A 27,978-nucleotide genomic window follows, 5' to 3' on the forward strand; every position below is an offset into this window, starting at 1 on the left:
GTTAAATCTATGTCTTCAGAAGCAATATGATAGGTGTAGATGAGAAATAGATCAATTTTTAAGTTCTTTGTTTTATTATGAATCTCCACATTCAAACAGCCCTCCAACACACTCTTCTCACCCAAGAGTTCTTCTTTTGTTTTTGCCGATTCGCAGTCTTCGTGCATATCGCCACCTACTGGGCAGGGAGGAGAATTTATGGTAAAAAAAAAAAAAAGGACTTAAATATTGATCTGTTTCTCTACCACACCTATCATATCACTTCTGAAGACATAGATTTAACCACTGGAGTTGTATGGATTACTTTTATGCTGCCTTTATTTGCTTTTTTGAGCTTGAAAGTTTTAGACCCTGTTGACTTGAATTATATTGACCAACAGAGCTAAGATATTCTTCTAAATGTCTTAGTTTGTGTTCAGCAGAAAAAAGAAAGTCATACTCATCTAGGATGGCATAAGAGTGAGTAAATGATGAGAGAATTTTAATTTTGGGGTGAACTATCCCTTTAAGTTCAAAAGCTTTTTAAAATCATAAGAAGCATATTTTCATTTAAACGTGTCCAAAATTTTGACTGGTCGTGCAATATACCATTAAGTTCATTAAAGGATCAAATGCAGTCAAGGCTGGCCTTGAAATAATAAACTGAGCTCTAGTGGCTGCCATTATTCTATAAAGATGCCAGAATTAGATACTTAATAATTGTGACAAATTGGCTCAGCTATGTTGGCCTCCCACTGTTTGGCTCTTTCAGGGTTACTGGGTGGAAAGTCAAACCCCAGTCATCTTTCCTTACTCAACAGTCATGTCGCTCTGCATGCTCTCAAAATTGTTTACAATCTTAAGCAGTGTTTGCTTACTAAATTTCACTTGATTGCAATAGAAGAGCTTTAAGCCATGGGGGTTGTTTGAAGAAAGCACATCTTTGAGTTGATTTACTATGCTTCCGGCCGGACTCTCAGCAGAGAGTTTGGATAAGCTCAGGAGGTCGTATTGGTGAAAACTCTGGATGATATCTTGTGTTTTCCTTTGGGATTTACCACAGCTTTATCTCAGTCTGTATCTCCTCCAGCCCCCCACCAGTCTGTATCTGAACAGATGTTCTCTGGATGGAAGGAAGACAGGCTTATGGGGGTGTTACTGCATGAACATTGGAGATCCAACTTAGTCTTGGTTCTGTAAACCAATTAAAGGGATATTTGATTCAAATAAGAAAATTCTGTCACCATTTATTCACCCTGATGATGTTCCAAACCTGTATAACTTTCCATCTTCAGTAGAATACAAAAGGAGGTTAATCATTAATGGATAGATCCGTGAACCTTGTGTTGAAAAGTGTGAATATCTGTAAATAAATACATTGCCAAACCGATTATAGGTTCTCTTAAGTGCATTGGCTAGGCATTGCCTTGCTGAATGGAGCCTAATTTTTTCGTACTATAACATCTTTAAGCAATCTTGTTTGTGGGTGTGTTTCTGCTCTGCTTAGAGGCAGTGTGGTCCTTCAATTAGGAGTTTGAAGCTGAAGGCTGTAGGGTTGGGTGAGGGGATTGGGTGGTTATGCGAAGGGATACATGCTGGGGAAATAGGTTGCCTGGAGCTCTTTAAAAGCCAGATGCAGCATTGTCTCCCTGGAATTGGGGGGTTGTTTGGTGGAGGTGATAGCTCCACTCAGGGACAGCTTGGAGAGGAGAGGAATTTCACACACATCCTCTGTATGCGTGTATGTGAGAGGCTGGGGTGGGGGCATCCTAATATATGTGTTGAAATTCCATAGTCATTTCTTGCTAGAAATGCGTAGTAAAACGACTATTCAGGGTTCAGTACAAATTGAGCTATATTGACATCATTTGTGGCATAATGTTTGTTACTGCAAAAATTCTGACTCTTAAAAAAAGCATAAATTGAGGTTACGGTGAGGCCCTTACAATGGAAGTGAAAGGGGGCAATTTTTGGATGGTTTAAAGACAGAAATGTGAAGCTCATAGTTTTATAAAAATAGTAAAAAAATTATAAAAATAGTGTCATATTTAAGTTGTAATTTTGTTTAAATCGTCATTTCTGTGGGAATACAGGGTTTATGGCATTACGTCGTCATGGTAGCAAAATTGTAATTGTAAAACACTAAAATCATGTTAATACGCATATTTGTGGCTATACTTTTGAAATAGCGTTTATGGATGAGCCCCATTTACTTCAAATGTAAGTGCCTCACTGTAACCCAGTTTATTTTTGAGAGAAAATAACTAAATTTTTTTTAGTGGTAATCAGCATTTTACCACAAATGCTGTTGCTTGAGTTTACTTTTATTGATCCAATCAATTGCCATTTAATATCCTGTTTCACTTGGAAATACATTACATTATGGAAGTTGGTTGCAAGCACCATTTCATGTTGATCTAAAATTTTGCATCCGTATTTTTCAGAATTTCAACCCTCAAGATTTTAGCTAGTGTCCTCTGATTTTCATATAAAAGTCTAAATCCCATTGTTGATGTGTCCAAGAGGGATAGTGGTCTGTTGAGTACCCTATAACTAGGTGTGAAAAACAACAGAAGGGGAATCAAAAGAAGTGCTCGAATTGAGGGGTGGCTGGGGGGACCCCCCATAAGAAGTCAAAAATAGATGCCCAAATTTATGAACTTATTATTGCAGCCTACCATCAGAATTCAAACTTCCTAATGTATCTTCCCTCATATACCAAATACTTTTAAACAAGGCACGTTAGTTATTTTTGCATTAAAAGTGCAGTTTTTCACTCTCTCACATGGCTGCGAGTGCTGTCCTCTCCCTCCTGCTCTTTCTTTCACATGCATGGAGAGACCAAAGGAGAGATAAACCACGTAATATGGTTTAAGCAGAGTTTCTTGCTTGTTTTTTATGTGTCAAAATGACAGACAGCATTTTGAATAATGACGTATTAATCTTGCGCTCACATGCAAGATTCTTAGAAAAATAGCAAGTCAAATTAAAATGTACGAATCCATAATATGCGCGATAACAGTAAATAGCATGTCAGCATCCTTGTCTAACTCAACGTGATCTTTTTTTTTTATCTCAAAATAAAAAAAAATCACGAAATGTCACTCTACCAATAAGAACCTCTTTGCACAACTGCGTGAGGATGGCACGCACCAAATTTACAGTATTCTGCTTCTAACGCAGGTGCGCTGGCTGTCGCGTGGACAAGTGCTAGTGGGTTTCTTTTTCTTGGATCTTCAATGGTCATAAAAATTCTATAACATCATGACCATGCACTGCAAGACTGTAAAAACCTCTTAAAATGGCATACCTTGTTGATGCTTTAAAACGAGACCATCAAGCAGCTGCATGGCTCTGCATCAATGTGTAATATAAATGTCAACCGCTAGAAATGTATTCTCAAGTATCATGTCTATCTTGCTTATGCAAAATCCGTGGCAATTCACGTTCCCAAAAATCATTGTATTATAATCATAATTTTGCATTTCTCACGGCCATCGATGATAGCGCTCTCTCGCGTGCACACACAAGCAAACACATAGAGCAGGAGGAGAGAGAGCACGCATCCATGGTGGTGATATACTGTATGTGTAGACTTATACATAAGTAGAGGGGACTTCAAGGTAAAAAGGTTGGGAACCACAGGTCTGGTGCATATTTTCATAGAAAAATAATTTTAAAAAAACAGCATATACAGACACAGAATTGCTTCTTTGTGGTAGTTTATGTCATATAAAATATATTAACGTTGTATAACTTTCATGAATAGCCCATTAAGAACGCTGAACACAGAACGCTGGGTCATGTAACAGAAGCCTTGAGTAATAGTCTTTACTTCTTCCTTGTAGATGAACACGTTCCAAGTGGTGCTTGCATACAATGAAAAGGATACATATGCACTCTTCCTGTACCCAGAGGATGGATTGCAGTTTTTTGGAACGCGACCCAAAGAATCTTACAATGTTGAAATTGAGCTTCCAGCTCGCGTGGGCTTCACCAGAGGAGAGCTGTCCTACTTCTTCTCCCGGGCAGAGGGACCATACTACAGTGTCACCAACAATGACGAACAATCCATCAAAAATCTTTATCAGTAAGTGTGTCAAAATGTTGAATTGTTAACAAAGCCATAAGGTGTGGTATGTTATCTTATAGGAAAATAAATGAAAATGTCATATTTTCTAATTGCTTCATAACAGTTCAATTTAACTGTCATTTATAATCAAAACATAAACACCTAAAACCTAACCTAGACATAAAACCTTTTTTTTTTTATTTTTTTTTTTTTTATCAGTAATTTACATAATAGTCTTTAACAGTGTTGAGGAAGCTACATTAGCAATAAAGCTTCCTAAGCTAGAAGCTTTACTCAATAGTTACTACATTTCAGTCAAGCTACAGTTTAGAAAATGTGCTTTGCTACACTACAAACTACTGGCAAAAAGTAGCTCACTAAATTGAAGCTAGTGTCGAAAGCAGCTATGAACACTGAGCCCATTTACATGCACAGCAATACGCTGATAGCTCCCAAAAATCAGCTTATTTAAAAAAACAAAACAAAGCAAGAAAACCGTGTTTACATGAGATTTGAAATAATGGAGTTATTCTCTGCTTTTGACATCAAACCGTCAAGAGGCATGCGTACAACATGTGCATACATTGGATAAGCCGGTAAGAATGCTGGTAAAGGTGTTTACATGCAACGTGATATTGGGGTTAAGGGCAAAAATCTACCCTTGACAACCGGTTTAATCTTATGCCGTTTAAGCCTTACACAGATAAATGAAAGCAGGTTTTTGCATTTACATGACCACACATGTTGTCGGCTTATTAAAGTGATAGTTCACCCAAAAATATAAATTCTCTCATCATGCCATCCCAGATGTGTATGACTTTCTTTCTTCTGCTGAACACAAAGATTTTTAGAAGAATATTTCAGCTCTGTAGGTCCATACAATGCAAATGAATGGTGTACGGAACTTTGAAGGTCCAAAAAGCACATACAGGCAGAAGTGAAATAATAAGTGTGGGTGAGAAACAGATCAATATTTAAGTCCTTTTTTACCATTAATTCTCCTCCCTGCCCAGTAGGTGGCGATATGCATGAAAAATGCGAATCGCCAAAAACAAAAGAAGAAGAAAGTGAAAGTGGAGATTTAAAGTAAAAAAGGACTTAATATATTTATCTGTTTCTTACCAACATCTATCATATTGCTTCTGAATTGTCAGGTTTTGATAGAAACTTTGTTCAGTGGCTGGAATAGTTCCTACATACTTATATTTGTTACTTATATTAGGGATACAAGTTTATATTTTCCTTTTAGCTGCTTGGGTTTCAGGGAAATGTTATATATGGATGTCAGCACTTGACTTGACTTGAATAACTATATATTTTTGTCCTATAAAAATTCTCCTCAGGAAGGGTAACACAGGATTGCCTGGAGTTTGGTTGTTTCACATTGGAAACAGATATTCCTTCCAGAACGTTGTTCCTGCACCACTTGAGGCCATTTCAACCAGAGCTATCCCAGTTCTAGATGCTGAGTTCACCAAAGATGACTACACAGAAACTGATGAGGATGAGTACCACATCGATCCAGACTTTCAGGAACCCACCACTACAGAGTTTCTGGAGCCGGAGCAGGATTCCTCTTTACTGGAGGGTCTCAAACAGGTGGCGCCACTTGATCATTCTCCTCTCGAGCCTTCAGAGTCTGGTCCAGGTGAGTTTCCTCGGCCAGAAACCCATTATCTCCCTCCAGAGGATGTAACTCAGCCCCAGCGGCCACTACTGAAGCATGCTATACTGCAGGTGTACCCAAACCAAGTGAAGGATGTCCCACCCCACACCTCTGGTGGCCAAGTGTTCAGTGTTGAGGAGAAAGTCAACTTTGACTCCGGAGGTAAGAGTTTAATGATTATGATAAAAAAAGAAATTTGGTTTTCAGTAACCAATGCCAGTGATTATTGCAATGTTAGCAAATGTACACAAAGTTGCTTGAAACTTAATGAACTTTTATTTTACACACTTTTCACTTAATATTCACTCAAGATACTTGAAAACAAAAAAAAAAATATATAATCCATAGACAAGGCTTTTAGTAGATTTTGGTAGATATTGGTAGAACTGGGACAAGCAGGCATGGTTATTGGCCAAAAAATATTGCCATATAAATTGGCCTGGCAATAATTGGCATAACAAATTGGTATTTGTTAGTTCATTCTATAAAATTATATTTTTTTTAATCCTTATCCAGTAATCATAAATGACTAGAAAAGTCAAGGAATATTGAATTGGTCAAAAGGTGTGGAAACCCTGTCTATATCATTCTCTATATTGCCTCTCTTCTGCAGTAATTCAGTACTCCATTGATAATAAAGAGACCTGTGAGCGCTTCCAACAGCAGTGCAGTCAAAATGCACACTGCATGGACTATTCCACTGGCTTCTGCTGTCACTGCAACTCTGAATTCTATGGCAACGGCCGCCACTGCCTGCCAAATGGTAAGACTGGGGCAGAAATGCTATATAAAGAAGCAATGTTAAAGCCACACTTAACCTTGTTCTAAATATATGACCTTTGGGAATACACCTCTGGGAATATATGTATTACCAGCTTTTTTTTTTCTACTAACACACTATTTTTAGGCCTAAAAAAAATATAGATTTTTTTTAATGTGATGGAATTTTCTGATAAACATTTAATTTGGCACACACTTTGTGCTGGTTAGGTATGCTGATGCCATGCAGTTATTTCCTGTCAGATTAGCCCCACTAATGTAGCCATGTCTCCCAGACCAAACCTCCTTTTTCACTGACTGCAACATTTGCGTGTAGTGTGGGCCACTAATTGTCTGTAATTGGCAAACATTTATGTTACCTAGCTGTTGTAATAGCCACAACTTATCCTGTCATCTATTTCCTAATAGTTGTTGCTGCCACAGAGAGTTTATTTCATTTGAAATACTCGACTTAAGACTTTAAAAAATCGTCATTCTTTTAATCACAAACACGCCTCCTTTGTTTGAAACTTATGCTTATTATAGATCGAGACTTTAAAAAAAAACTGTGCTATTTGCCTGGCACAACTGAGTTCAAAAGTGCCCGCCCACTTTTTCATTTAATTACGTCCTTTATAAAAGAGTTCTAAGCCATGAACAAAATCAACCAGCCCCGAGGTGAATAACAACATTACAAACTTGATCCAAACAAAAAAGGATTTGAAAATGTAGAAGACTATGTGCTTAACATCATTCATTAGTGAATGAACTACAATCCCATGAAGCATTGCGAATTACGTAATCAAATTAAAAACAATGGAAAAATATTAGCGCTGTCAAAATTAACGCGTTAATGCACGCAATTAATTTTAAAAGTTAATGCTTTAATTTTTCTTAATCGCGATTGATGCATTTACCGTTATTACTGCATAAACCAACACTGGTTGGAAGAGCAGAAACTTTGCAATGTGTCCACCCAGAGTCATTACACTGATACACAGAGCAGTGATTCAGTGTCAGTGATAAAGTGATGGGGAAAAGAACTCTTAATGCTATTTGTTGTGCAAAACAAATGTAGCTAGAACTTGTGACAGAAATCAAGTGTTTTTCAGCCTGTGTAAGACGCATTTTAATTACCATAGAAGCACGGCAAGTCTTAACTATCACCAAAACACAGAATGAGACATGTTTGTCTGCAAGCGCTTTTCATGTGGAATTCAAAGCGGCACTTGATGCTGGCAGTGATGCCCTGATGTGAATCATGAACACGGCTTCACGATTGCTGTAACAAATTGGATAGCCACAGTCTGCCGGCTGATTAATATTGTGGATGATGTAGATGAGGAGAGTTTAGGAGATTTAATGCCCATTGCAATGAATACACAACCTATGTGGGGATTAATTCGTTCAGTTAGTCAAACTCCCACATAGACATTGGGAAACGTTTAATGTTACTTGAATTGGTGCTATTTTAGCACATTTCTATCATTATACTTCAGAAGGCTTTGTTTGGAAAATGTCAATAAAACATTATATTGTTACATATTGTTTTCTTTCCTAAGATGGAAATAAATGCATTTTGACTGGAAAAGAAGTATATTGAGTCAAATTTCAGCACTTTCAAAATCTGAGATTAATCGCGATTAACTGCGAAAAATTATGTAATTAAAAATGATAAATGACTGAAAAGCACTAAAAATATAAAACTTTTGATTTAAAGTTGTTGACTATAAGTATATAAACAATATATTTTAATTATATTGCAAAATATTCAGATATATACAAAAATAGAAGTAGTTTGATAGTTTAAGTATAGTCTTTTGCCGACTTCTTTGCGCGAAATCTTTGGGCACGCTTATAATAATTAATAATAATTTTATTTATTTATCACACATTATACATTTGCACATATACATTGAAATTCTTTTTTTTTCACATATCCCAGCTAAGCTGGGGTCAGAATGCAGGGTTGCAGAGTGCAGAGTGTTACTTGCATTGTTACTTGCATAATTACTTAATTCCTTACTGAATTGGGTGCTAAAACAAAGCAGGCATTACATTCAAATAAAAAATACTGTCTTTGCAGGTGCAATTCATTCTTAGTGAATCTTGAATTATCTTTTGTAAAACTTGACAGGAATATCCCTGGTAAATCATTCAGTGGCCCTCATGAGGCTTGAGTAACAGGATCTTCTGAAGACAATGTCATCACACTGGCCTTGTTTGACTCTAATCTGCCTGTGAAGATCCACTTCAAGCCTATGTGTGAAACAAAACTTGAGGCTTCTTCCAAAGTGGCATGTCAGGGTTGTGCTGAATGACAGATAGTTGTGTCTGAGAGCAAATATTCTGTGGAAAAGCTTCCTCAGCTGTCGGATATGCATGTGTACACTAGGAGCTTTGTGCGCTCCGAGAGGGAGGTGGTGCGAGGAGGTTTTGGAAAGGAAAAACCTTCCACTACAGATTTGTTTCAAGCAGGACAGCCTTGCCATTCTCAGTGTGTGGGACAGAACCACTCTGAAACAGCTGAGGAACTGGTAGAACTGGAGCTTATGAGACCTGTTTACAAATAAACAGATTTCTTAAAGGTGCACTAAGTTCCATTTAAAGAAATAGTTCACCCAAAAATGAAAACTCTGTCATAATTTACTAATTTTCATGTTGTTTCAAGCTTATATGATTTTCTGTTTTCAAGTTCTAAAAGAGGACCAAAAAGCAACATAAAGGTAGTCCATACGACTTGAGTGCTATATTCCAAGTGTGTGATGAATAAACAGAAATTTAAGCATTATTCATTAAAAATATTCCCTTATTTGCACTTCTGTGCATTCATATATGATGCCTCAAGACACAACACCACATGTTTGACATCAGTGATGCGAAAAAATATTTGGTTCTCATGCATTTCAATTATTCAAACATGTAATGCCGTGATTAGCCACAAAAATCCAAAATAATTGGATTTGAGATGTATGGTGGACGAATAATGATTTACGAATAATAACTTACATTTTGAAAACTGCGGAAAAGCGCAGATCAGACATTTTTAAAAATATCTCTTTTTATGTTCTTTGTAAGAAAGAAAACCATACAGTCTTTGAACAACATGAGGGTGAGTAAATAATGCCAGAATTTTCATTGTTGGATGAACTGTTCCTTTAAAGTTTTTCACCTAAAGAAATAAAAACTGTACTCCCAATTGAGATGAAGGCTCCAGACTTCATTCCAGGACTCCAGGCCTAGAAAAAGCTATTTTACTGTACACCGGGTGGGAGCCCCCTTAAATTAAGGAATAAAATAGTTGACTTGTTTTTGTTGTTTTTTACAGTTTAGGAATGAAATAGCTATCCACACAGAGCGTGGAAAGATCATTCAGAGTTTACGTACCATGTATGATTTATACTTCATCTTGTCCTCTCAGGTGCCCCTCATCGTGTGAATGGAAATGTTAGGGGAACTGTATCTGTGGGCGGGACTCCAGTTCAGCTGGACAGCATCAACCTGCACGCCTACATCGTGGTGGGTGATGGACGTGCGTACTCTGCCATCAGTGAGGTCCCAGAGCCACTTGGTTGGGCCCTCATGCCCGTGGCACCTATCGGAGGTCTGTTTGGTTGGCTCTTTGCCCTGGAACTGCCAAATAGCTTTAATGGCTTCAGTATCACCGGTGAGGCCTTCATGAGCTCATCTTCTACCTCTTTTATGGCACTGTATATTTGTTTAACATGTGGCCTCCTGCTGAGAGATTTCAGACAAGGAGTTTTGGTTCTCGCTAATAGAGTCCCACAGCTTTTCTCAAGGGCTCTCTGATGGGTTGATATTCAAGGTCTGTATAACATGTTCTCAGACCCTTACTCTAATTTAAGTCAGGTGTTTTCACTTAGTGTAAAAAATTTTTTTTTTTTTTTTTTTTTTTTTTTTTAAACACCCAAATGTTCATCAAACACCATTATAAGGGTCATAACCCCCATCTGGATCTTATTTCGCAACTTACTATTTATTTGCGAGCCACAACACTGCATTTTAACAACCACTAGATGAAAAAAATATGATGCAAGTAAGCAAGTTTAAAATCTTGCATTTTTTAATTTAAGCTCAATTGACGGTCTTAAAATTGAAACTTAAAGTTTATCCAAAAATTTTAATTCTGTCATCATTTACTCAAACTCATTTTTCAAGCCAGTAATACTGTCTTTCTTCCATGGAACACAAAAAATAATTTTATACTGAATGAAAGGGACTGACAGCCTCAGTCACCATTCGCTTTCACAGCATCTTTTTTCCATACAATGAAAGTGAATGGTGACTGTCAGTCCGTAACATACTGCTCTCTCCTTTTGTGTTCCACAGAAGAAAAAAAGTCACAAGAGTCATATTAACAACATGAGGGTGAGTAAATGATGACAGAATTTTCATTTTTAATGAACTGTCCCTTTAACTTGTCCTGCAAAAAACTGAAAAACTGAATGAATTCATTTTCCCATCGATGACATCAAGCTGGTCAAAACCCACATCTGGATCTGATTTTGCAATTTAATATTTGTTTTCAGTAACATGAGCAAACTACAACACTGCACTTTAACAACCTTTAAAAACAAGTTGAAAAGCAAGATTTCTTTTGCACAGGCGCGGAGTTCACTCGTCGTGCTGATGTGACCTTCTATCCCGGTCACCAACGTCTCAGCATCGTCCAGACCGCCACGGGTTTGGACACTCAGAACTACCTCAGTGTGGACACTCATTTACAGGGCAGCGTACCCTTCATCCTTCCTGGTGCCACAGTGCAGATGGAGCCATTTAAGGACACCTACCACTATTATCCTTCATGTGAGTTTTGCTTTTCTTGAAAGGGTTTCATAACACAGGGTTAAAAAGTGGCCTTAAAGGAATGTTCCAGGTTCAATACAAGTTAAGCTCAATCAACAGCATTGGGGCATAATATTGATTACCACAAAAAATAATTCCCTCCTTTTCTTACAATGGAAGTGAATTTTTTGAGGGTTTAAAGGCAGAAATGCAAAGCTTAAAATTTTATAAAAGCACTTGCATTCATTCTTCTGTTTAAACTTGTGTATTATTTAAATCGTTAAATTGTTTAAATCATCATTTTGACAGTCGTTTTAGGGTTTTGGGTTTGTTGACATTACATCGTCAGGGCAACAAAGTTTTAAAATTGGCTATAACTTTACACAGAAAAGGTTAGTAAGTGATTTTATTACACTAAAATCATGTTGAAATTCATATGTCTTGTGGCTATACTTTTGAAACAGTGAGTATTTGAAAGTTTACAGATTTTAAAACACCAGCTAAAATCTGACTCTTGTCTTCTCCAGTCTACTCCTTTTATGAAGCTGTGTCTGATCTCAATGCACCCTAAACATAAGCCGTTTTTAATGTTGTTGGTTTTAAAGAGCCTATTATTAAAGTCCTTTATTGGAGGGTTTTTTTTATTTCTGGGTGATGGCATAAACTTTTCCCACCTCTATGTTCACAGTGATTACCTCTACGTCAGTGCGTGAGTTTACAGTCGTGTCAGCAGAAAATGGAGCTGAGACCTTCACCTTCCAGGTCAAACAGAATATCACTTACAAGTACTGCAGTCATGGGCCCTTCAGCGGACTCCAGACACAGGAACTGAGAATGGAGCGCATATTTGTTATGTTCGTCAAAGAGGAAAGCATACTTCGATATGCCATGACCAACAAGATTGGCCCAGTTGGAGGTAGGTTTTCATCACAGTTACATTTTATGGAAAGTATAAGAATGGAGTTTAAAAAACAGCAGTAAGCCACTTGAGAGTGTGTTACAGTGATTACACCACATTTAAGTGGTAAGTTGTTAAGCACAATGTGAATTGGACCCTCCTTAAAGGGATAGTTCTCCTAAAAATGAAAATTCTCTGATCATTTACTCACCCTCATGCCATCCCAGATGTGTATGTCTTTCTTTCTTCTGCAGAACACAAATTAAGATTTTTAGAAGAATATCTCTGCTCTGTAGGGCCAAACAATGCAAGTCAACAGGGTCCAAAACTTCAAAGCTCAAAAAGCATGTTAAGGCAGTATAAAAGTAATCCACAATACTCCAGTCGTTAAATGTATGTCTTCAGAAGCAATATGACGTGTGGGTGAGAAACAGATCAATAAAAATTAATCTCCATTTTCAAACAGCATTCCAAGGCGCTCTTCTGTTGTAAGGGCTCTTCTTCTACTGGGCAGGGAGGAAAATTTATAGTAAAAAAGGACTTAAATATTTATTTGTTTCTCACCCACACCTATTATATAGCTTCTGAAGATATAGATTTAACCACTGGAGACGTATGGATTACTTTTATGCTGCCTTTATGTGCTTTTTGGACCTTCAAAGTTCTGGCCACCATTTACTTGCATTGTATGGACCTACAGAGCTGAAATATTCTTCTAAAAAAAAATTGTGTTCAGCAGAAGAAAGAAAGTCATACCCATCTGGGATGGCATGAGTAAATTTAATTTTGGGGTGAACTATTCCTTTAACTGTGGTGAAGTCATTGTTATGCACAATCTTTAGTAGTTTATTGCTTTTATAAAAATACCGGAAAAAGCAATATGATAAAAGACACCAATTTTCAAAATATAATGTAATAAATAAATAGTAATAATCAGATTAAAGTTTCACCAAGTAATGTAGCCTTACCATTGCCTGTTTATGGTTGCCAAGCAACTGTTGGATAGTTCACCTGAAAATAAACATTTTGTCATCATTTACTCACTCTTATGTTATTCCACGATCATTTGAATTTCTTTCGTCTGTGGAAGACAGATGTTAGGCAGAATGACAGCTTCAGTCACCATTCACTTTCATTGTGTAGAAAAAATGATGCAGTGAAAGGGAATGGAGACTAACATGCTGCCTTAAGCCTTTGTTTATACTTTCGGCTGGCACCGCAGAGCACCGCGCCGCAGACTGCACGTGCACCTCCCCATATTCTAGAGGCGTTTATACTTGATGTGCCCGCCGTTGTACTATTCTGTGAAACGACAGGGCAGCCCTGAGAAAATATAATCTGAATCAGCAGAAAGTAGTTATGAGAAGGAGTAGTTTGCCAAAACATCATCAGATCACAACAACTTAAAACCTTTACAAGAATCTTTATAACATTGAATGAAAAAAAAAATATATATATATACAAGAATCTTTGTAATAAAAGCATCAAACTTCAATCTGGTTTTGTTTTAATTTGATATTAAGGCACTGGACAAATACTTGTATTATATAATACCTTTATATGCATGGACGGATCATAGATGTGCCTGTATAGACGTATCTGTTCAACAAATATTGCCCCGAAGTAGTTCATTTTGAATGCGGTGCCGCGCGCACTGTTTGCCCGAGTCACAAAAACTGGAGTGTGCACGACTGCGTGAAATGAGGGCTTGCGGCGCCAATGTGCACTTCCGCCAATGCCGCGATGACGTCATTTTTATCATGCGCAACCTCATGAACAAGCGACTGCATCAAGTATAAACCAGGTTTAACATCTTTTGTATTCAACGGAAGGAAGTAAGTCATATGGTTCTGAAACAACATGAGGGTGAGTAAATGATGACAGCAATTTCATTTTTTGGTGAACTATTACTTTAAGATAAAAACTGGATTAAAGTGCGGTCACAGGTGTGTGATTTTAGAGCTGGAACAATCTGTTTTATAAATTGCATTTTAATGTGAAAGCATTTAACCAGACAGTGTTTTTGGAACTTTTTGCTGTTCATGGTGGTTTCTTAGGTTTTCTTATTCGATTTTTGTGCAAAATCTTTAAAAACCCTCTGTACTTTAAGAGAAAATAGGTCAGATCTTATATATGGCCTCCTATTCATTTAGACTGACCCTCATTTTTGGAATAGTTTCTTTATTAACATGCTGATGGATGTGGCAATGAGAAGTCTGGCTTTCACACAGGACTTTCAGTACATTGGCTTGAGTTCAGCTGTCTTCCTATAATGCAAATATGAGGGCTAAGATAACCACCCAGAGCCACCGGCTGCTTTCTAACACGGCCCATCATTAGACAACAGAACAAGGTCTGGAGAGAGAGGAGGACTGCACTTAAAGTTAACTATGTTGGAAAAGTAATACCAGTGTTGAGCCTGTAGCATTTTATGGTGCTTTGTGTGTGCAGTTAAACCTTGTGTTTGTAACAAATCCCTTTATCCATCGAGTTCGCTCATGTTTTAAATCAAATGTTTCTTTTTTAACCCCTGGATTTATGACCTTGTAAGGCAGTGTTGTTCACAGGAGAGATTTTAATGGGACGACAGACCATCACATTGTGAATCATGGCTATTGCTGTTGATGTTGACTTTAAGATGATAAGTGGGGCTGGGATGAGCATATCGCCAGCTGTGTTGTATCTAGTCCGTAGGCAGAGTAAGATCATAGCATATCCAGTTCACTTAAGGAATCATGCAATTCAATAGCCAAAACCTGATGTGACCTTTCTTTTGCCTGCAAGAAAGAAAGGTTTATAGGAGATGTTAGAACCTCACTACATGTAATTCTTGCAATCATAATGAATTTTATCATGCCAGTAGATGTGATGAACATGAATCAGGCCTCATTTGGGTTATCTTCTGTATAATCTTCTACTGTTACAAATACATTTTTATCCAAAGCAACTTAATAATAAATGAATAAATGTTAAATAAATGAGCAGTGTTGGGTAAGTTACTCAAAAAGTAATCCCCTACAAATTACCAATTATTTATATACAATTGTAATCAGATTACTTTTTCATGATTATTTCTTAGAAAAGTAATGCATTACTAATTATTTTCCTTACTTTCTCAAAATCTTCACAGATTTTTTCTTTTGTTCAACAAATTCAAAATAATGTCTATATTTCCTCCATTTTCGCATGCAAGTCACTCAAACAAGTCACTCAGCACCACACGTTTCTCCCTTACAAAAGACTTTATTAGCTGTCACAGAAATGCAAAGAGACGTGCTAATGACCATAATTCATGTTTTAAAATCTACATAAATAATAATATTTTAGAACTGTGTAACCCAAGTAATGTACTTAAAAGTAATTAACTTAATTGAAATTAGTAACTGTAATCTGATTACTAGAATCTTAAAAGTCATTAGATTACAGATACTAATTACCGACACTGAAAATGAGAATATTCCAAGCAAATTCTATCATAATTTATGCACTCTCATGTTGTTTAAAACCTGTATTACTTATTTTCTTATGTGGATCACAAAAAATTCAAATTAAAAATAGTGCTAGAAAAAAATAAAACAACACAAACGTTCTCGTGTGAACACAAGTGTCACTGTGAACATTTCAATGAAAAATTAATATTCCGGGTTCAATACAAGTTAAGCTAAATCGACAGCATTTGTGGCATAATGTTGATTACCTCAATAATTAATTTCGATTCGTTCCTCCTTTTGATTTTTGATTTTCTTTTTAAAGAAAAGGAGGAACGAGTCAAAATACATTTTTGTGGTAATCAACATTATGCCACAAATGCTTTCGATTGAGCTTAACTTGTATTGAACCCGGAACATTCCTTTAAGCTCAATCAACAGAATTTGTGGCATAATATTGATTACCACATAAATTAATTTTGACTTGCCCCTTCTTTTCTTTAAAAAAAATGCTAAAATGCATGCTGAGTGACTCCAGCCAGGTCTCCCAAGCAACCAAATTGGCCCGGTTGCTAGGGAGGGAAGAGCCAAATGGGGTAACCTCCTCGTGGTCGCTATAATGTGGTTTGCTCTCGGTGGGGCGCATGGTGAGTTGTGCGTGGATGCCGTGGAGAATTGCATGAAGCCTCCACACGCGCTATGTCTTCGTGGTAATGTGCTCAACAAGCCACATGATAAGATGCGCGGACTGACGGTCTCAGACGCGGAGGCAACTGAGATTCGTCCTCCGCCACCCGGATTGAGGCGCGTTACTATGCCACTACAAGGACTTAGAGCGCATTGGGAATTGGGCATTCCAAACTGGGAAGAAAAGGGGAGAGAAAAATAAAATAAAATAAAAAATAGCTAAAATCTGGGTTATAGTGAAGCACTTACAATGGAAGTGAATGGGGCCAATCTGTAAATGTTAAAATACTCACTATTTAAAAAGTATAGCCACAAGACATAAACAAAATACGTGTTAACATGATTTTAGTGAGATAAAACCGCTTACTAACCTTTTCTGTTTAAAGTTATAGCCAATTTTACAACTTTGTTGCCATGACTATGTAATGTCAACAAACCCTAAAACAACTGTAAAAACGATAATGATTTAAACAACTTAACAGCTCAAAAACTACATGAGTTTTAACAGAAGAATTCATGTAAGTGCTTTTATAAAATTCAAATCTTCACATTTCTGCCTTTTCACTCTCCAAAACTTGGCCCCATTCACTTCCATTGGAAGTGCCTCGATTTTTATTTTTTATTTTTATTTTTATTTTTTTAAAGAAAAGGTCGAAATTATTTTTTGTTGTATTCAACATTATGACACAAATGCTGTCGACTGGGCTTCACTTGTATTGAACTCGAAATATTCCTTTAAATTTTGTTTTGTTTCTCACCAAAACCTATTGTATGCCTTCAAAAGACTTGGAATATGATGCACAAATTGCATGAACTACTTTTATTACAATTTTGGCTCCTATTTCTGTCAACTGCCAATATAAAGTTGTGCTCAAAAGTTTGAATACCCTTGGAGAATTGGTAATATATGTACCATTTTTAAAGAAAACATGAGTGAGCAGGCAAAACACATTTCTTTTATTTCTTATGGGATTCATATTCAACTGTAGGTTATAACAGAATGGCACAATCATAAAACAAAACATGGCAACAAAGAAAAAAATGAAATGACCCCTGTTCAAAAGTCTGCATACCCTTAGTTCTTAATACTGTGTATTGCCCCCTTTAGCATCAATGACAGTATGCAGTCTTTTGTAATAGCTGTCTGTAAGGCCCCAAATTCTTGCAGGTGGTATAGCTGCCCATTCGTCTTGGCAAAATGCCTCCAGGTCATGCAAAGTCTTTGGTCGTCTTGCATGAACCGCACGTTTGAGATCTCCCCAGAGTGGCTCGATGATATTAAGGTCAGGAGACTGTGATGGCCACTACAGAACCTTCACCTTTTTCTGCTGTAATCACTGGAGGGTCAACTTGGCCTTGTGCTTAGGGTCATTGTCGTGCTGGAAAGTCCAAGAGCGTCCCATGCGCAGCTTTCGTGCAGAAGAATGCAAATTGTCTGCCAGTATTTTCTGATAACATGCTGTATTCATCTTGCCATCAGTTTTCACAAGATTCCCAGTGCCTTTAGAGCTCACACACCCCCAAAACATCAGTGAGCCACCACCATGCTTCACAGTGGGGATGGTATTCTTTTCACTATAGGCCTTGTTGACCCCTCTCCAAACATAGTGCTTATGGTTGTGACCATAAAGCTCTATTTTGATCTCGTCACTCCAAATTACAGTGTGCCAGAAGCTGTGAGGCGTGTCAAGGTGTTGTCGGGCATATTGTAACCGGGCTTTTTTGTGGCATTGGCGCAGTAAAGGCTTCTTTCTGGCAACTCGACTATACAGCTAATTTTTGTTCAAGTATCGTCGTATTGTGCTCCTTGAAACAACAACACCATCTTTTTCCAGAGCAGCCCGTATTTCTCCTGAGGTTACTTGTGGGTTTTTCTTTGTATCCTGAACAATTCTTCTGGCAGTTGTGGCTGAAATCTTTCTTGGTCTACCTGACCTTGGCTTGGTATCAAGAGATCCCCAAATTTTCCACTTCTTACTAAGTGAATGAACAGTACTGACTTGCATTTTCAAGGCTTTGGATATCTTTTTATATCCTTTTCCATCTTTATAAATTTCCATTACCTTGTTACACAGGTCTTTTGACAGTTCTTTTCGGCTCCCCATGGCTCAGTATATAGCCTGCACAGTGCATCCACGTGAGAGCTAACAAATTCATTGACTATTTATACACAGACACTAATTGCAATTTAAAAAGCCACAGGTGTGGGAAATTAACCTTTAATTGCCATTTAAACCTGTGTGTGTCACCTTGTGTGTCTGTAACAAGGCCAAACATTCAAGGGTATGTAAACTTTTGATCAGGGCCATTTGAGTGATATCTGTTATCATTATGATTTTAAAAGGAGCCAAACAACTATGTGATAATAAATGGCTTCATATGATCACTGTCCTTGAATAAAAGACAGTTTTTTTGCATGATCAGTCATATTTTCAAAATCAGTGCAAAAATTTCATAATTTCTGCCAGGGTATGCAAACTTTTGAGCACAACTGTATTAACAAGATGGAACAGAATATTCATTGCAATTTTCCTTTTGTGTTCCACATAAAAAAGTCACATGTGTTTGGAGAAACATGAGGGTGAGTAAATAATGGCAGCATTGTCAGAATGTCCAGAACCGCTTATAGTCAAAAGTCTGGTGCTGTTAGACTAGCGGTGGAGTGCTTGGTGTATGACCAGCTGTTGATATGTAATTGTAGTGAGTGCTAGGGATTCCAGAGAACTCATTCACAGTATCCCCTCATGACAGATTTGGAAGGCAGGGTTTGGAGGAATAGTTGTGGAGTGATGTTGTGGGAACAGAAGGACACCCCGGAATCCCTGTTCCCAAAAGATCCATGCTTCTTCCACATGGACCCTGGCCGAAACTGGAAAACACAGCTGCTGCTGTCTGTCCAGCATGACAAGACTGGCATATAGTAATTAGTCCAGTGGTGACACTTAAAGGGATAGATAGATTAAAATTCTGTCATCATTTACTCATTCTGATGTTGTTCCAAACCTGTATGACTTTCTGACCCAGAAGGAGATATTACACAGGATGACTAACAGTCTCAATCAATATTCACTTTCAATTTATGTAAAAGAGATGTAATAAAAGTGAAAGGTAATTTAAATTACATAATTTGTATGCCACAGAAGAAAGAAAAGTCAAAGGGGTTTGGAATAACATGACACAGAATAAAATGTTAATTTATGGATGAAATATCCCTTTAAGACATATGTGTGCCTGTATCATCAGCACAGTTGTCACGCCTTTAATGGGCCAAAGCTCATCACACTCACACACACACCTGACATAGGTTTATTGTGTGAGCTAAAAAGTGAGGACTGTTCCTTTCCCGGTCATGACAGCCGTTTCCCACCTGGTTCATCCACCCCCTTTGTCTCCACCCCACTGGTCTGTCCCTGTCCCTTTAATTAGCACCAAAGTTAAAAAGAACCAAGGACCCCCTCCTATCCACCTTGGCAACATTTGTCCTCTAGTTTAATTCCACTTTCCCCCTCCTCTGTGTGGAGTCACTTTAAAGAGGACTGTTTTTCTCATTCTCTCTCACTTCAAACAAAAGTCTTCTTGTCTGCCTTTGATAATTGGCCAAATTGGTCCCTGGACTGGGGTGAGGAAATCAAGCTGTTTTTAATGTGTGATGAGGAGGTGTTTGGTGGGGTTTAACATAGTCAGCATGGCCCAAGGGTCCCAACAATGGGTCCCTCACGGTGTTCCGTATGGCGAATTCTACTGAAGCACAATGAAGTTCTGTTGTCTTTGTCTAAGAAGTTTGGTAATGCCAGTCCGGTAATGCTAGGTGGTCTGTTCTAATGGTGTGGGAGCCATCCTGAGTTTTACGACTATGTTAAAGGTGTTGTGTTTTCCAGGTCAAGTACTTTGACCTCCGAGGTCATTAGAGGAAGAATGGCCCATTTGAGATTGTGTTCACACCTTTCCATATGTTAACACCTGTGAATGAACGTTTATTACAAGGCCCCCATTACTCAATGTCTGAAAGCTGTCTGCGGTTCTGTATCATCACTCAGTATAACATCATGTCTGATGTTGACAATGTCTGGAATGTCCTGTATTTGGGTGGTGGAAAGTTGGCAACCCAGTGGGTAACACAAGTTCAAATCAGGCTTGTGCCATTTCCCAATCTCTTTCCTTCCAAAAAAATAAATAAATATGCATACAATGCATTCCCAATAAATTATGTTATATCTTATCACAATCTTCATTTTTTTTTTTTGCATTTTTTCCCCTTTTCTTCCCAATTTTGGCATGCCCAATTCCCAATGTGCTCTAAGTCCTCGTGGTGGCATAGTGACTCGCCTCAATCTGGGTGGCGGAGGACGAATCTCAGTTGCTTTTGCGTCTGAGACTGTCAATCCGTGCATCTTATCACGTGGCTTGTTGAGTGCGTTACCACGGAGACCTAGTGTGTGTGGAGGCTCACGCTATTTTCCGCTGCATCAACGCACCCCACCAAGAGCGAGAACCACATTATAGCGACCATAAGGAGGTTAACCCATTGTGACTCTACCCACCCTAGCAACCGGGCCAATTGGTTGCTTAGGAAGCCTGGCTGGAGTCACTCAGCACACCCTGGATTTGAACTTGTGACTCCAGATGTTGTAGTCAGTGTCTTTACTTGCTGAGCTACCCAGGCCCCCCTTCATTCTTTGTTTTTATATAAAAACAATTATTTTTAATTTTATTTTAATACTTTTTTCTTTGAATCAAATTTTAGTAATTTTGTGAGCTGGATTGTTTGTGTAGTCTTCTTATTTTTTCTAAAAAATGCATATGGTGAAAATGAATGGGAAATATACATTAAAAACCCTGTAAAAGTGGGCAGTCACTGTTGAGAGCTATTTTTTTTTCAATTTGCTTAGTTTTCTATTAGACTGATACACATGAATCGGAACGAGGTCATTTTAAGTTATTTACTTGTTCCTATTCATAATTTCTCTGCCTCCACATCTTTCTACAGTTGAGGACCCAGAACCGGAACATGTGAACCCCTGTTACTCTGGAAATCATGACTGTGACACAACTGCACAATGTGTGCCGGGCGATGGCCAGCTGTTCACGTGTCAGTGCGCCACAGGTTACCGAGGAGACGGACGTAACTGTTATGGTAAGAGAAGTGGTTTTGAATGGAAATACAGTGGCCTCAAAAAGTATTTGGACATTTGAGACACAAATAAAAATGTAAGAATGTCATTGCATTAAATAGCAAAATATCAAACCAAGTGGCATTTATTTTAAAGAAATATAACTCGATGCATTTTATGCACAACATTTGCAGTTAGGTTACAAATGATTAAGCAGTAGATACAGTATATTTTTAAAAAATTAAGACAAAAATATTTCAACATTCTCTGTCAAACGTTAGTGGAACACTGCCATAGTTTATGTGATGAACTACACCTGCGGTTACTCTGCTAGGACACCTGTGTGAACTTCAGGGGAACTGACTTAATACATCCACTAAAAATCACCTTGAAACCAGCTGATTTGAAGTTGCAAAAACAGCTCAGAAAAAGGAAAATTTACCATTGTGAAAATATCTAGCCTTATTTGTGTACAGATGCTACTTGTTTTGATATTTGTAATCTAATAATATTAAACTCCAGAAACTTTTTGGGGCCACTCTGTTTAATCTGATGAGGGTCTGGAGTACTTTAGGAATAACCCCTCTCAGGGAGTAACCCAACAGTCTGCCTTTCGTCTACTTTCATTAGAGTCCTGCATCTGTGTAACATCAACACTGCGCTTTGTTCTGAAGTGGGGTCATCACAACTGTAGGACACAAGCACAACCAGACATTTCCTATCCGATGAGTCAGACACTAGTAGAGGAAACACTCAAGTTATTTTTCCACCGACAGGGTGTTGGTACTGCTGTTTGCAGAATCTTAACCCTCATGGACCATAAAGCAATTTCTAAAGAAAATTTCAGGGTACTCTCTGCTGTGCCTGATTAGAAAACCCACAAAGTCAGTTATATTATGTTATCTTTACTATGTAAATATGACAGTTAATCTTTGAAATTGCATGCCACATTGTCAACTATGTTTCTTGTCTGATTTTTCAATAAGCTCACAATAAAGTAAGCCTACTAGCTTAGCATACCACTTGTCGTTAGCCTACTAGTTTAGCATTTAGCCAGCTGATTAGTTTGCTAGTTTAGCATACTGCAAGCTATTCAGCCTGATAGCTTACCTTACTGCTGACTATTATACTAACAGATCTACAGTTAGCTTATTAGCCTGCTAGTCTAGCATATACACTACATAAGTTGCTACATTACCTCCCTTTATTATTTGTAGCTGCCACTGATGCAACGAGATAACTGAATAGGCTATTTGATTATGTGCAACAAAATGTCAGCATTTTTAAAAAAGCATTACAAAATGGCTACCTATGTTCTTAAATATATATTTTATTTCAAAACTCATAAGGCCAAGATGTGATACAGTTTGTTTGTTTTGGGTAGATTATGTTGTAACATAGTCAGTTACATCATCATTTGGCTCTCAAGACAGCGGAAACATGGCTAGGTTCCCCAGGCGAACACCAGTTCCGGTACGAACACAGTACCATTTTGATGGAAATGGGGTATTAGTGTATCCTGAGTGGACCCTCTGCCCCCTTTTCCCAGACTGCTGTTTTGTCATCTTCTTCCTCCCACTGTTACCAAGCCATACAGCAGAAAGACTAAACAGTCTTCAGATGGAATGTGGAAGATCTGTAGGGTTGTGGTGCATCTGGGGAGCATTTGTAAGCAAAGTTTGCTGTGGTATTTCTATTTGAGCCACACGAACAGAGGCCACATCTTCAGCTGTTTGCTAGAATGTGGGTATAGGCAACCTGATATTTCCTCGTTTGAGCATGGATCTTGAGGTGATATCTGACTTCTGAAGTAGTAATGTCCAATTTTCGAAAGGATTGTACATTTTGAGCCAATTTTTTTTTATATTCAAAGCATATAAATTGCATGACTGTAAGGGATGACTTTGCTTAGAACAGAAGCCCCTGAACTGCACTGTGAAAAAAACTGAAATTTTTTGTAAAAAAAACAACAAAAAAAAAAATCTGTCTAGAATTTTTTTCTTCCTCTTAATTTTTTTCTCTCTATAAAAAATAGTTTTTTCTCTATAAATTGTTTTCTCTCTAAAAAAAAAATATTTCTCTATTATTTTATTATTTTTCCATTAATAATTATTAATTATTAATAATATTGGAAACACTATTGTTGCTTAAATTGTTAACAATAATGTTTGAACAATAAAAACCACAACATCTGACTCAACCAGCATAAGCTTATCAAATCCTCAGTGTTAAACAGCAATTTTACTGGGAAACTTTTAAGTGATGACTCAATCAATGGTTCTTTTGAACAAATTCTTTTAAGAGAAACTATCCATACAAAGTGATTTTCTAAAATGAATCAGATTTCCCAGTACTATTCTGAAGGGCACTGCCTGCACTTCATTATGTGAGTTGTACCGGTATGTGTGTGTGTGCATACGTATATGTGTGCATACAGTATGAGTGTTTTCAGGCAGCATGTTCCTATTAGAGGATAATTTCATCACCTGTCTGAACTCCTCACTCTACAGATTAGATAGTAAAGGGGTCATGAAAAGAGAGCAGAGAAAAATCAAGAGAGAAAAACAGAGGGGGATGGTGGGTTCTTTACCCTCCCTGTAATTAGCAGTGATCAAAACCAGGTCTCCTGCTGTCCAGCCCTTTACCCACCCAGAGCCTCAGGCCTGTTCCCACGCACTCCAACAGGGACGAGATCCCCCGCTCTTTCTCCCTCTGTCATCACAAACGCCAAGATCTCAGGGTATGGTTTGTCTCTCTAGCACCTGACTGCCATGCTTGATGAATTCCAAGACACATCGTTCAACTTTTCACATAACCATTGTCCTAAAACAAATTTTGGTGTTGGAAGAATCTGGCACCCTGGTTGGTTAAAGGAATAGTTCACCCCCCAAAAAACAGAAAATTGCCATATTTACTCACCCTCGTGTTGTTCCAAATCTCCATGATTTCATTTTTTATGTGGAACACGAAAAGTAGAAATTTTTGAAGAATGTTCTTGCAGCTCAGACCACACTCGTGACAAAACATCTGTCAAGCACCAAAAAAAACTCCAATATAGCAAAATAGAAGTAACATTAAAGTAATCCATAGGACTTGTGCACTGTATTCCAAGTTTTCTGAAGACAAATGATTGCTTTGTTTTATTCTTCCCATTTTCCGAAGCTCAAATCTAGGCCTCATTTGCATTGGGAATTAAAAAATGCTGAATTGTTCCTTTAAAAGTAGAGCAGTGTGGATTGTCATTGAGTACTCGTTCTCTCTTGTTGTAGATGTGGATGAGTGTGCAGAAGGTCTGAGCTCCTGCGGTGCTCACTCTCACTGTGTGAACTTGCCCGGAAGCCATCGCTGTCAGTGTCATGGCGGATTTGAGTTTGGATTAGATGGACGCACATGTCAGGGTAAGAAACTTCCTCATGTATAAAGTAGACATGTCTCTCCCAAACATGGTTATAAAGAAGTTTTAAACAACATTAAATGCTGCTATGTATCTTTCAGAGATCATTGTATGCTTGGTGTTTTGCAGAAACGTTTTGAATGATTTGAATGAATAAAACATTTCATAGAATTTTAAATTTTAGATTAAAATATGAAGATACTGCAGCATTACTTTTGGCACTGTGACAAGTGTAAAGTCAAAATTAATTTGTGTTGTCTTAAGCTAGTCATTGGCTATGTTTAGAATAGCATACCAGCATACCACCATACTGCTCAGTATACGTTATGTGAACAATGCACAGCATGCACATTTTCTGTAATTTTCTTGTTTGTACACAAAATTGGATTAAAAATGGGAGAAAACCCTTTTATTTCCAAGGTGAAAACATCACACACAAAGTTATATTAAATGCTATATTAAATCCCCAACAATCCAATTTATTAAAACACTTTACTAAAATTTTCAGGGCATTATTATTAAGGGCTTTATTAACTTAATAGTTAATAGTTCACCCAAATGAAAAGTTCACCCAAAAATGAAAAATTCTCTCCTCATTTACTTACCCTCATGCGATGCCAGATGTGTATGACTTTCTTTCTTCTACAGAACACAATTGATGATTTTTAGAAGAATATATCAGCTCTGTAGGTCTATACAATGCAAGTGAATGGTGATCAAAACTTTGAAGCTCCAAAAAGCACATAAAAGCAGCATAAAAGTAATACAATTCCAATGGTTTAATCCATGTCTTTTGAAGCAATCCAATCGGTTTTGGGCGAGAACAGACCAAAATGTAACTCAGTTTTCACTGTACATCTTGCCATTGCAGATTACACTTCCTAGTGCTTGACACATGCACAGAGTGCTTGATGACCTTAGGAAGTGTAATCAAGCTTGAAATTATGATCACCAAGGAGACTGCAGATGTAAAACTTTATGGTGAAAATTAAGTTACATTTTGGTCTTTTCTCACCCAAAATGGACATGATCGCTTCAGAAGACATGGATTAAACCACTGGAGTTTTATGGATTACTTTTATGCTGCCTTTATGTGCTTTTCGGAATTTCAAAGATTTGGTCACCATTCACTTGCACTGTATAGACCTACAGAGCTAAGATATTCTTCTAAAAATCTTCATTTGTGTTCAGCAGAAGAAAGAAAGTCTTGTCTGGGATGGCATGAGGGTGAGTAAATGATGAGAAAATGTTCATTTTTTGGGTGAACTATTCCTTTAAATAGTTTGTTGCAACTGTGCCCTAGTCAGCATTTAATGTGTTACTCAATCTTTTTCAAAAATGTGTTAGTGTTTTGTGTAGTCAGTGGGATATTACAGAGCACAAACACAGGCTCATTCTCTCAGCTGAATTCTGTGGGTGAAGGGTTTTCTGTGCAGGGAGAGGCATGGGTAACCAGAGATGCTGGGGAAGGGGCGGGGTGGGGGGGTTGGGGGGGTGTTATTTTGATTGAAACAATAACCCAATGTCCACACTCGGTGAATGAGCATAGGTGACTCACAGCTGAAGAACACAAGGGGGTCAGAGGATAGTTAACACTTCCTGTTCAGCCCTTTCGCATCTTCAACAGGATGGTGGGAGTTAGTAGCCTTTGGGCTACAACCAGGAGTCAGACTAACATCCTGGGAAATGTGGTTAATGTTTGAATAATGTAATACATGTGTGCTTTGGGGATGGTGTATTTGTTGAATTGTGGAGTGAATTTTGTGTTTTTGGTGAATGCAGATGTGGACGAGTGCCATGACCAGCCATGCCATGGCCAGGCTTTGTGCTCAAACACTCCAGGATCATTCCAGTGTCAGTGCCAACCAGGATTCCATGGAGATGGTTTCCAGTGCTATCCTGAAAATGGTAGGGCCATCTTTTTACTTCCATGAAAGGAAAAGCTAATCTTTTGGTTGTCTGTATGTTGTCTGAATGTTAAAATTATTGACCATTAACGGATTTGCTCCCCACAAGGAGCATTTTAGATGAGTCACTTGGGGGGTTCTATGTCAGTTAGTTTAACGCATTTTTTAATCTATCTATTTTAACTATCCTGTGGTGGTGGGGGCGTGGTTGAGCGCCAGCTTGTGAATGGAGAGTGAGATCAGGAGATGAGAATGGTAAGAATCATCACCTGGCAATGATTGTCTCTAACAGCTGTTTGTCATTGCAGTGAGAGTGGAGATGGGCTTTAAGAGCGAGCCGGACGCCAGTGAGGGGAGGGAGAGCTGCACACACACACACACATTCACACACACACCCAGTGACTTTGCTGTTTTGATTCCGCTGAAAAGCGAGTTTTCTGTGTAGAGAAAATTAAATACCTTTTGAGTTGGATTTCACCATCTCCCGCTTCCTCCTTCCCCTTAAGCAGAGACATTACCCATTACACTGGTGCTGAAACCCGGGAATTAAAGGAGGAAGAATGCCGCCATGGATCCCTCACCTCTGGAGGAAATTGTCAAGACCCTCGCCATCATCCAACAGACACAACATCAGGCCCTCCTCGAGCTGCACACCGAACAGGAGCAGCGGTTCATTGCGCTCCTCCAGGCCCAAGCAGAGGACTGGCAGATGTTCCAGAGATTGCTGCACTAGGAGGGTGCTGCTGCCACGACCCCGGAACCGGCGAACGCCCCGCCCCAGGTTCCGCTAGTCAGGATGGGCCCCCAGGACAATCCGGAGGCCTTCCTGGAGCTCTTTGAGCAGACAGCGGGGGCATGGGGATGGCAGAACACCCAGTGGGCGGTCCAGTTAATTCCACTGTTGTCTGGTGAAGCCCAACTCATGGCGCAGCATTTACCAGTGGAGAACCTCCTGGTGTACACCGACTTGAGGAAAGCCATCCTGCAACGGGTCAGCCAGACACCTGAGCAGCATCGCCAATGCTTTTGCTCAATGACCATTGGTGAGCATGGCCGCCCTTTTGCCTTCGCCCAAAAACTCCAGGACGTCTGCCGGAGGTGGTTGCTGGCTGAGCAATGCGACGTCAGATATATCATCAATCTAGTGGTACTGGAGCAGTTTATCGCTCAACTTCCGAGAGGGACGGCAGAGTAGGTCCAGTGCCACTGCCCGCCGTCACTCCCAAATGGCCATACAGCTGGCAGAGGACCACATGGCGGCGTATTCGGGA

At 38.5% G+C, this 27,978-nt stretch overlaps 1 protein-coding gene across 1 annotated transcript in view; it reads left to right on the plus strand.

Moving 5' to 3' along the window:
• The window catches only part of LOC127455296 (nidogen-2-like), a 55,975-nt gene that overhangs the window by 7,541 nt on the left and 20,456 nt on the right, over window positions 1-27,978 (plus strand). Inside the window, exons 3-11 of the mRNA XM_051723061.1 lie at window positions 3,828-4,069; window positions 5,395-5,879; window positions 6,331-6,480; window positions 9,898-10,143; window positions 11,103-11,303; window positions 11,971-12,198; window positions 21,283-21,429; window positions 24,676-24,804; window positions 26,583-26,708. Coding sequence (XP_051579021.1) covers window positions 3,828-4,069; window positions 5,395-5,879; window positions 6,331-6,480; window positions 9,898-10,143; window positions 11,103-11,303; window positions 11,971-12,198; window positions 21,283-21,429; window positions 24,676-24,804; window positions 26,583-26,708 — 1,954 coding nt within the window. The remainder of the gene's footprint in view (window positions 1-3,827; window positions 4,070-5,394; window positions 5,880-6,330; window positions 6,481-9,897; window positions 10,144-11,102; window positions 11,304-11,970; window positions 12,199-21,282; window positions 21,430-24,675; window positions 24,805-26,582; window positions 26,709-27,978) is intronic.

This window comes from Myxocyprinus asiaticus, chromosome 17, assembly GCF_019703515.2.
Source record: "Myxocyprinus asiaticus isolate MX2 ecotype Aquarium Trade chromosome 17, UBuf_Myxa_2, whole genome shotgun sequence".
In the NCBI taxonomy this organism is placed as follows: domain Eukaryota; kingdom Metazoa; phylum Chordata; class Actinopteri; order Cypriniformes; family Catostomidae; genus Myxocyprinus; species Myxocyprinus asiaticus.